The following is an 11,336-nucleotide window of genomic DNA, read 5'->3' on the forward strand; positions in this document are numbered from 1 at the left end:
TTTACCATTTGGTTATCAATATTACTCTCCAGTCAATGTAGTTTACACTCTTATTTACATTCCGAAAATCTTTTTTATAGTGTTTTATTTTTCAATTTTGTCGTATGAAATGTTTCGTTAGATTCCTTATCATGCTTATTCAGTTAGCTCGCCAATGATTACTTTCCTTTTAGAGTTGCTCAGGATTTTAATTTATTGTGATATGTAAGGGTATCAGGTCCATTTTAATGGGGGGACAGTTAATTTCTGTACCCAAATCGTGAAACATCAGGCTTTGAATTACTGAGCTGATTGAAAACCATCTATAAAAAAACAAGAGAAAATCTTTGAATTTATCTATTGACATTTTGAAAAACCTTCAAACTCAGATCTGGATGATAACTGAATGCGTTATAATTTTATTTATTTTGTCAGTCTCGTTTTTTTTTTAAGTATATCTTTGTTGGAATGCCCTTCACATTCTTAAATTCCAAAACTGTACGGCTAGGTGAAATATGGAGAGTGTTTACCTTAGAGTTTACATTATTACCGTATATTTTTTGCTTTCCATTTCTTCAATTTATTTCAGATTTTGAAATCCCTTAGTTGAGGTTAGGTAGATTTGATGGGTATGAATGAATCCACACCAGTTGACATTAATTAAAAGTCTTATGTGTCCCTGCTTTCAGAAAGACATGGCGAGAGTAAATTACCCAGAATAATACACTGGTTTTAGATTTTAAAGAAAGAGTAAGGCTATTCATTTCAGGATTTGGAAACGAACCATTTTTCAGAAATATGTTCCTAGTGTTCTAAACACATTGTGTGTTCGTTCCTCATAACCTCATAATACTTATTTTTTCTTCAGGAGAGAGCGTTATAGATTTAAAAGTTATATATATAAATATATATATTTATATATATATATATATTTATTTATTTATATTTATTCCACATTAGTGGTATGCTTAAGACAAAGTACGAACATTTCTATTACACTTTCATCACTGAGTTATGACACTAATTGGTTTCAGAGTCGAAGGAATCATCATCGCCCTAGTAGTGAGACTGTCATGGTATCTTGTTTATACATATAAATATCCTCGTGTCTCGTGTTAAACCAACAATGGAAGACCGAAGTGTTGTGAGTTGCTCCAAGGTAGCGTGATATACGTACAAAATACATAGAAATCCATAAACTAAATTCTATTGTATTACGAAGAGTAGCAAAGTGGTAGAGTCATTATAAATAAAAACACTATATCTTCTATGATTATTATTATTTTTATCGGTATTATTCCCTTTGTTTAATGTTCGGTATGGCACTTGTATGACTTAGAGCCGCTTGATCACACTATAAAATTCTACGTTTTGATAAGCACTTGGATTTTTTCTTTTTTTTTATTCTTTTATTTCTCAAGTCAGATACCCATATACCCACTATCTGGTCCATTGCATTAAACCATAAATAACAATAAAACGCTTTACCTTACGGGCCTTCGTAATCTGTGTCACGGAACTTGAATCATCAACCTTCTCTTCGAAGGGTGAGTTCGGAAGTTACGAAAAACCATTATCACCTTTGTAGAGTGAGTTTTTACACAAACGTTTACACATTTATCAAAATGATATGTATGGTGTCCCATAACGGTTTCATTATTCATTTTTTTTTTTTCTCAAACTAGAACCTTTTCAAGTCTCTCGATCCTCGTCTATTTCTTCTAAGCAACTAGAGTTTCACCGGGAGAGTCCAGTTTAATGAGTTTCAGAGGTACCTCTGAGTTTACCTCGCTTTCAGGTTCTGTCAGTTCGTCATTCTTGGGCATTTCCTCGTCCTCATCCTCGTCGGGGCCTTCCACGACCTCTTCAATTGCCTCATCTTCATCTTCCTCTGCGACATCTTCTCTCTTTAACCACTTTTCCTCTTTGTCATCCTCGCTCTCGATTTGTTCCTCCACGCTCAGGTCCTCCCCTGGGTTATAAATGATCTCGCTCTTGTCCATCTTCCTTTTCCTCCTGACGGTGAGATCCATAGGTTGGTCGTGGAGGGTCGCTTGTGTGGTGGTAGGGGTCACTGAAGGGGAGGCTGAAGGAGAGGCACTGTGGTGAGGTTGAGGCGTCCGCCCAGTGGGGGAGGGTCCTTGTGGGCTCAGGCTCTGACGCTGAACTTGCAGCACGGCGTCTAGGAAGCGTTTCTTATTGACGGCGTCGTCCTTTGTCATCCTATGGGAGGCCCTTGAGCCTGTTGGTTCAGTCGGATTGAAAATTGATTTTTTGAAAATATCGATGTTAGTTTGTTGAAAGGAAGTAGCAGGAGAAGGGTAGAATTTATTAGCAAAGTGAGGGAAGTGTAGCATTGAAGGCCACAAAGGGGGATAAGGAGGGAACGGGAATATGTTGTTATTGAGAGAGCTATAGATGAGGTCGGCATTTGGTGGCATTCTTGCCGGTGAACTGACGGGGGCGTGATCCTGGGCGTAGACGGAATTACTTTGGTTATTGACAGCTTTCAAGAACGACAGTCTCTCCTCTTCCGACATCAGGACACCAGTGGATTTTTTGTCATGGAATTTGGGCGGCGAGCTGCGTCTCGCCTTTTCGGTATCTTCGCCAATAGACATGGGTACTTTCGTGAGTTCGTAATCGATTTTAATTGGCTCCTCCTTTACCGTCGAGACGACCTCTTGGTCGCAGCTGTCGACGCTCTTAGCCCCACTAGCTGAGTCAGGCTTGCACTCTTGGGGACGATGGTCATTCTTTAATTCCAGCGATAAGTGTTCTTTCCTTTCCAGTTTGGCATCGCTTTCCATATGCCTGGAAGCTTCCCGCAGTCTCCTTTCCCATTCTTGGACCGCCAGAGGTCCCAGCCGGGCATGAAATTCAGGGGCAATTTGTCGGAGGCTGTCAATGGCTTCGAATTCGTGACTTCTGCGAATTGGATCTAAATCAACAGATCTTCTTAGGGCATCAAAGTCTGATGTTCTTAAGTTTTCGAGGTTCTGTGACCTTCTTATCACTTCTAAGACTTGTAATGTTTCTAAATCTTGGCTTGTGGCTTGATGCCTGAGACTCCTTGTAAGTGCTTTCAAAGACTCCTCCTGAATTCTCCTCTCAACCTGCTGTAAGGAATATGAGAAAAGTACAGTATTAAACAAACTGTGATAAACTTCGTATATAAAGATGAATAGTATAAAGCTTGAAAATATAGAAATGGTATAATAACGAAAATCAAACCCATTTTGTGGTGTGGTTGAACGTGAGCCGTAACTTTTCGCGTCTTGGATCGTGACAGAAAGCTTACAGTAAATATTGCTGTAGGGTTTAAGTTAAGAATTTTTTTTTTTTTTTTTTTTTTTTTTTTTGCTCTTAACAAACTTGTAAACGATTGTAAAATTTAACGTGAAACTAATTATCCCAGTTGTCCATCTTTGGCCATGATTTGTAATTTTCTATTTTCTGTAGAAAAGTTAATTTGGGCTAAATCTGATAAGAGCAAAAGGTGTTATTTTCAAGATGCCCGTAATGTAAATCCTGATTTTGAGTCTGAGATGCAAGTAAGCAGGTAATGTGTGTCATTCTGAAAGGTTAAGTGTTTAGGCTACAAATACACTAACATTAAAGTGAATGTGATATTTTACCCACTATGACTAAACCCGTTTTCACAATGGTACTTTCTTTAACATTTACTGTATATTTACATCACTATGGTATTTATGGTAAAAGCGTTCTTCATAAAAATATAAAGGTCGCTGAATGTTTATATTAATGTCTTCTCTCTCTCTCTCTCTCTCTCTCTCTCTCTCTCTCTCTCTCCTGTGTGTGTGTGTGTGTGTGTGTGTGTGAAAAATTAACCGAACATGCGACTTACAGCGTTAATCTGTGAAGTGGAAGAGAGTCCTGAAAGAGAAGTTTGGATATCCTGAGAGTGAAGCTCTGGCGGGGGAGGGGGCAGGGGCGGAGGCGCCCTGATGGGCCCATCACGCCCTATGGTGTCTCGCAGATGAGCGGAGACAAATGGGAGAGAACCGTCTTGCAGAGTGGGTGTGATGGGCGTCCTGATGTTTTGGGGCACGCCGTTGTAGTTGGCCTGCTCCTGCAGCAGGCAGTGGATCTTGAACCAGTTTGACCGTCTGCCGTACCTGAAGGAGGAGAAGAAAGGGCGGTGGTGAAATGGGATTTGTTTTTTATTTAAAAAGTTTGGACGGCTCTCGTTCTTACTCTTCTTCTTAACATTTTATAGGAAAAGAAGCAAAATTAATATTAATTTTCAGGACGCCATTAGTCACATTGTTTTTTGCCATAAGTTATTAAGACTGTCGTTCCTTACTGTTTATCAGTGGTTTTCATAGGCCAAATGACATCTCATATTGATAGTGAATGCAAGCATAAGACTCCCTTCGTTAAACTGCAAGTTCTTTGCTTTGTTATATCCTGTACTTTTAAGTTCTTTTTCCCTTGAACTCACCTTTTTATTGGTGACTGATACACTACTATTCAGCTCTTTTCATCAATTGTCAGAGAGGTAATTTAAATTTACATATATATATATATATATATATATATATATATATATATATATATATATATATGTGTGTGTGTGTGTGTGTGTGTGTGTGTGTGTGTGTGTGTGTGTGTGTGTGTGTATATGTATGTTAACGTGAAGGTTGTCTGTAAAAAAGATGCATTTTTTGCCAAGTGGAGGTGTTGTCAAGGCTAAGAAAAATTGAAGAGATTTCGAAATAGTCTTCTGCTGTTTTCTCTGAAACAGAAATCAGTGACATAGAACTGATTTTTATGAAATGCTTTCATAGTTCATGTAATTCTAAGGTTCCATTTTCTGATTATTTACCATCCTTCGTATCCCTGATTCATATAAAAATGTTTAAAGTTACCTTTGTCATTTCACTAGTGAAGAATAATGCAAAATATTCATTGTTTAATTTTATAATCTGTAAGCTATGATGTGGTAGTCTTTGCTTATTTTTCATCAGTTTGATTTGGAAAACACTATTTCCAATTTTGATTTTAGATACGTAATGCTTGCTATAAAAATTCTCAGAAATTTGAAAGTTCCACTTACTGAATGAGTTTTTTGGAGAATTCGATTTTATTTGTTAGAAATATAAATTTATCCCGACTTACTGTATAATTTCCATTTCAGCACGAAAATACATTAAGCTGACTTTTTTTTTTCTTATACAGAAAGTCATGTTTGCCAAGGGCACTTAACTTACCTCGACCCTGTTTTGGACATGCCCACCATTAAGCACTTGCGTAGCCTGCAGGCTTTGCACGAAGTCCTATTCTGCTTGTTGATGACACATTGTCCCCCATTCTTGCACTCGTGCACCTGAGACAAATTGTTATACGTCCGTCCGAAGAATGACTGGAAAGAGAAAGAGAAGGAATTGGTTATTTATAGCTGAAGTGCTTAGAAACTTGACGTTATTGGTTAACTGAAGTGACAGGGTTTTACATGCTTACTTCCCAAGTGCTCGCAGCCTATCGTTATCAAACATTTTTTGCTAGGGAAAGATGGAGCTCTTGAAATTAGGGTTTGGTGTAGTGTTACTTCATCAAATAAAGATAGGTTATCTGGAATTGTTCTTGTGCTGCTCTGGAGAGAATGAATTATGTCCATGAAAGCACAGTTCAGTGAAGAATTTTCTCATTCACTGAATTTTCTTATCGTCAGTGTGTCAAATCCCCAACACGCACTGCAACTTTTGAGTTTATTGCTTGTGTCACGACCCATTTATCCCAAAGTATCCAATTCTCGTCATTTCTTTCTTTCTTTCCTCTCTCTTTTTGGTATAAGCTCTCTTTCTTTCCGTGTTATTTTAACCGGCACAACAATCTAATTAACATTAGTGCTTCTTTAATGTTTCATCTCTTATGCAAAGTATTACCAGCTAAAAGATCTCTAGCTTCCACTCTTCTTTGCCAAGTCATTTCAAGCATCTTAACTTTCGTGTTGGTAATAACATCTCTGTATTTATCCTGAGTCCTGGTTTGGTCCGGAAAGAACTACAGTATTTGCAGCTTTTATGAATAGTCAAATTATTTCCAAAACAGCAAGCAGGTTATTGACATTCCTCTCTCTCTCTCTCTCTCTCTCTCTCTCTCTCTCTCTCTCTCTCTCTCTCTCTCTCCATAAATACATACATTCATAATCAAATGACTATTAGGAATAGTGCAAGCTATTTATGAAAATCCCCCTCCCTCTCTCTCTCTCTCTCTCTCTCTCTCTCTCTCTCTCTCTCTCTCTCTCTACATACATACATAATCAAATGACTTAGAATAGTAAGCCATCTTTGAAAACTTTCCTCTCTCTCTCTCTCTCTCTCTCTCTCTCTCTCTCTCTCCTCTTCTCCCTCTCTCTCTCTCTCTCTCTCCATACATACATAATCAAATGACTTTTAGAATAGTAAGCTATTTATCAAAAATCTCTCTCTCTCTCTCTCTCTCTCTCTCTCTCTCTCTCTCTCCATACACACATACATAATCAAATGACTATTAGAATAGTAAGCTATTTATGAAAATCCCTCCCCCCTCCCTCTTTCTCTCTCTCTCTCTCTCTCTCTCTCTCTCTCTCTCTCTCTCTCTCTCTCTCTCTCTGCGACATTTCTTTCTGCAAATGTATATCTCCTTTCTCCCACCTTCGCCTTTCCCACCCATCCATAACCCATCCTTCTTTTCTCACAGCTAATTGTATCTTAGTACGTAGGGGTCACAACGAATAGGGTTCCCCCATAGCATGATTTCGTGACCAACACTGGAATGACTAAGGAAAAAAAAAAGAATATAAAAAAAAGTCCATTTTGTGCGCGTGTGTTCTCTCCTTGGCGAGGAAGACCTCTATTTGTGCTTATTGTTCGTACTTATATTTCGTCAACTCATTGAGAATAAACATTTTTTTCTTCCTTGTTTTTACGAAATTATTCGTGAACTTTTACATATGTCGGGGCATTTTTCGTATTTTATTTCTTTTGTTTTTTGCTTATTTATGCTGTCTTTCATCGTATTTGTTCTACTATACGTGAATGAATTATTTAACTTTCTTTTAGTTTTCTTCTTGGGCATTTGCACCACGTTCAATTTTTATCCTTTTTATCCTAATTTTGTAAAATTACTTAAGCATATGCAAATTAAAGACGGCGTTTTTTATTTCCTCACGAGTCATTGCATCTGAAGAACTATCGTCTTTTTGTTATTTCTCCTTCTATCGTGTAGCCATGGCGTTTTTCCGATCATATTTCTACCTTCAATAACTCGCAGTCGATGCCTTGTGCGTTTCCCGGAGTTTCCTCCTCGCCGCAGTCCTGTCATTTAGGATCATTAGATTGCAGTTTATCGTGACGTCCCTCCTTTTTTTCTACCTGTCTCGCTGTTTAATATGGCTCCCTTCACATTAAAGCTTTCGTCCCTTATGGAAAGCGACCCCGGGTCAGGTCAGATCACGGCGAATTGGTCATTTATAGCATGCCGGGAAAATACTCGTAAGTTTTCTTTATGTGTTATTTTGATGTCAGAAAATTTCATATCTGATTCTTCCGGGTCGTCTGGAGGGAGTTTTTTTTTTTTAGAGAGACGCGGGAATGGAAAAATGCAGGTTTTTGAAGAATTCCCTCGTTAGAGTCGTCTTTGAGTGAATGATAAGTTAATTAGGAATTTTGCGCGCATATGGGTGCGTGTGCTTATGTGTGATAGACAGACAGACAGACAGAGAAATTCCACTTCTTCTTACCATGAAAAAACTGCATCGGCCGTGTTGAAATTCCTTTATACATTGGTTCCATGCAAGTGCTAACTAAAATATACGGTACTTATGACGATATTTGTTATTACTGGTTTGTACGCTTTCTTGTTCTTTGGTATTTGTGACACGCTAAATTGTTTACCTTCGTTTCACCACGACCGGAATGTCGTTGTCCTCTTTCGATAAGTGGCGCGGGAACCAGAACAGTTAGCGTCAGGTGGAACCCCATTAACTTTGTAGAAAACGAAGGCAATACCGAGATACTCTGTACCCCATGAAGTCACAGATGAAATCATGAAATACCGTTGTATTTTATAGCTGTCTCCAGCAGTTGCTCTTAATATCAGTTGTTTAATACCTGTTACATGCTACTAGGCTTCTCGATATCCTAACAAAAGGGAGATGAGAATGTTCTCTTGAGGTTGCAACGAAAGTGAGACTAATCTAAAGAAGCAACCTCCAGGTTGCAGTGAAGACAAGTAGCTAAAGGAAATAAAGAAAATGTCAAGTTACAGTTGCGGTGATGACGAGGAAAGGAGAAAGAATGTTCCGTCAGGTATAGACGAAATAATGAAGACGAAGGGAATGAAGGAGAAGTCCAAATAGGCAGCGATGCAGGAATTCGAAGAAGAGAAATAAAGGGAAAGCCTCCTCCTAAATCGTATTAAGCGTACTCAGCCACCGCGGTAGGTCGGTAACCCTTTAAGATTCACTTAGCACTCGTGATAGCAACATCTCCTCTCACTCCCCCTCATACCCCTCGCCTGCAATGGCATCCTCTCCCCTCTCCCGAGAGCTCCCCGCCCCATCATCAAATACCACCCCTCTCCCCATCCCTACCCTTCCCTTCCCTATTACCATCTGATAGCATCAAACCTCCGTCCGGTGTTAGCCCTTAACTCATCTCTCAGCGACCTTTAAAACTTTTCCTGAGCCCCTCCCAAATCCCCTTTTTGCCTTTCGGCAGCCCCTCCCACGGCCCCGCCCTTTGACGCAGGGCGAATTAGAACGATGTATAGCCCCGTGTGGAATTGTTAATTGCCATCTGCGATGAGTTATTCGCCAGCCAAATACGAAACAATTACAGAGATTAGCGTAATTCTTCTTCGTCTGTGATTGACCCATTATCGACATCTGTGCAGGTCGTTATTCCCACGGATTTGTGACTCCAAAGTTACGACCCTTTTTTTTTCAAAGAGTTGTGTCATGATTTTCTAGCTCTTAAATTGGATTGAGTGGTTAGAGGGTTCTTGCGATTGAATAGCCGTCTGCTCGTAGGCAAGGCATTCGTGAATATAATTTTACCATACGTTTCTCGCGCAAGTACTCATACAAACATATATACCAAACACTCATATATATATATATATATATATATATATATATATATATATATATATATATATATATATATATATATATATATATATATATATATATATATATGCTATAAATATATATTATATATACAGTATATAAATATTATATATATATTTAATAACGGGACTTCATTTAAAAATATAGGGTGGTACTTGGCAGAGATATTTATTCAGAAAAAGTTGCAAGCTTTCCAGGACTAACGGTCCTCATCGTCTGGTAGCTGTAAAAAAGGGGATGAGGTCATTGTTATTAATTGTACTAATGCATAGAACAATTGTGTAATTAATAAAGTTAAGATTTATATAACTATACACACACACACACACACACACACATATATATATATATATATATATATATATATATATATATATATATATATATATATATATATATATATATATATATATATATATATATATTTATTATTTATTTATATATATGCATATATTATGTACAGTATATATTCAGAAGAAGGGATGTTGAAAAGAGAAGAAATTTAGAGAATGGTTTAGTGAAAGGGTGGAAATGAGAAACAGGCTGATGAAAATGATGTATAATTAGGAAGTCTTTGGTGTAAAGAGATGAAGTGCTGCTGGAAAGTGCTTACCAGATATGGCTGGGGTGTTGGAGCTGGAGGCTTGTAATATCTAGGACATGCTAGGAAAAGGTCTCAAGACCTTGATGAAGGAATGTATGGATGGTAGATGTGATTAGTAGTGTGTAGGCGTTACAAAGAAAGAGTAGGGAGGCCGACGGGACGTTTGTGAGCCTTAGTAACCTTGTGGAAGCATCTGATACGGCAGGAGCTTTCTTGGCTGATGGTATATTATTGATTTAGTAGGTAAAAGAAGATTGTAGCCGAAACTGTGTTTGTTTTTTCATTGGGACCATCCTCTGTGAGGGGAATGGATTTCTGTTGAAAAAGGGAATAATATACAATTGATATTTTCATTTTTACATTTGCACACACACATACACACACACACACATATATATACATGTGTGTGTGTATATATACAGTATGTATATATATACACATATATATATGTATATATGTATGTATATATATATATATATATATATATATATATATATATATATATAATATGTTTGTGTATGTGTGTGTGTTTATCTGAGCACTCAAACACACAAAAGGCGCCCGAGATGTAGGGGTTGATGTTGGGCACCAGAACACGTTAGACTTCCATTTCTGAGCAAGTCCTTTTGGGAAAGGTTGCTAGCCACTTATCCTTTTTACTGATGATTTCAGCACCACAGCCGTCCAGCTACCAGGTACATAATTCAAGCCTGAGGTTAATGGAGACAATGACGAGGGTTTGCCTATCCCCGTCCTTCCTCGGCTGTTAAGTGAACTCGAGTCCCTTTATATGGTAGGGGAAGATGCTACAAATCACACCACGAGGTGTATATTTGTGTGTAAGAGATATATATATATATATATATATATATATATATATATATATATATATATATATATATATATATATATGTATGTAAGGGTGTGTATATGGCACATGTCTGTGCCTGTGTATACTGTATATGTGTGTGAGCGTGGATACACACACACATTTATACAAGTTTGATTTAATAACAGATATGTTTTTGTGTGTATTTAAGGAGTGGATCATTATATATTATGAATAATTTAATTTATACTAGTATTAATAGATACTAGAGGTACTTGAAGGTTCATCAATAACTGAATGGAGAACTTTCATTCCAGTGAACTTGTGGAAGCGATCCAGATCCTGCAGTGGAATTTAAGCGCGGCCGCGGTCCCTCCTCCTCCCTCTGACTCCTCCCACAGGGACGCCGCAGGAGAACGATGTCCTCATGCATCAGTCCTGAAGGGCCTCCCTTATTCGTCCTTGTGAAGTAACGGAGGGCGAGACCAAATCGACTTTATCACAGGATGTCAGGTCCTTCGACTGGATGACAGGAAGAGGTCAGCGCTTCTTTCGTTCTTTCTTTTTTTCTCTCCTTCTTTCTTTCTTCCTCCCTTTCCCTTCGTTCGCTTGCTTATCTCTTGTTTATTTTGAAAGTAATGTTGTGGCCACTCCCATCGCGTTTCACTTGATTAGACCTTCTTGTTAGAATAAGCGCCAGGATTAAAGTTGTATTGTGCATGCATACATTTACATATGTAATGCGCACGCACACACAAACACACACACACACACACACACCTATATAT

General features: G+C 38.1%; 1 protein-coding gene across 1 annotated transcript in view; it reads right to left on the reverse strand.

Moving 5' to 3' along the window:
* Nucleotides 1-1,366: 1,366 nt before the first annotated feature.
* LOC136833133 (uncharacterized) overlaps nucleotides 1,367-11,336 on the reverse strand; it is a 133,710-nt gene continuing 123,740 nt past the window's right edge. The window contains exons 3-5 of the mRNA XM_067094801.1: nucleotides 5,214-5,365; nucleotides 3,848-4,118; nucleotides 1,367-3,098 (exon numbers count right to left, since the gene is read on the reverse strand). Coding sequence (XP_066950902.1) covers nucleotides 1,701-3,098; nucleotides 3,848-4,118; nucleotides 5,214-5,365 — 1,821 coding nt within the window. The 3' untranslated portion in view covers nucleotides 1,367-1,700. The remainder of the gene's footprint in view (nucleotides 3,099-3,847; nucleotides 4,119-5,213; nucleotides 5,366-11,336) is intronic.

This window comes from Macrobrachium rosenbergii, chromosome 51, assembly GCF_040412425.1.
Source record: "Macrobrachium rosenbergii isolate ZJJX-2024 chromosome 51, ASM4041242v1, whole genome shotgun sequence".
Classification (NCBI taxonomy): domain Eukaryota; kingdom Metazoa; phylum Arthropoda; class Malacostraca; order Decapoda; family Palaemonidae; genus Macrobrachium; species Macrobrachium rosenbergii.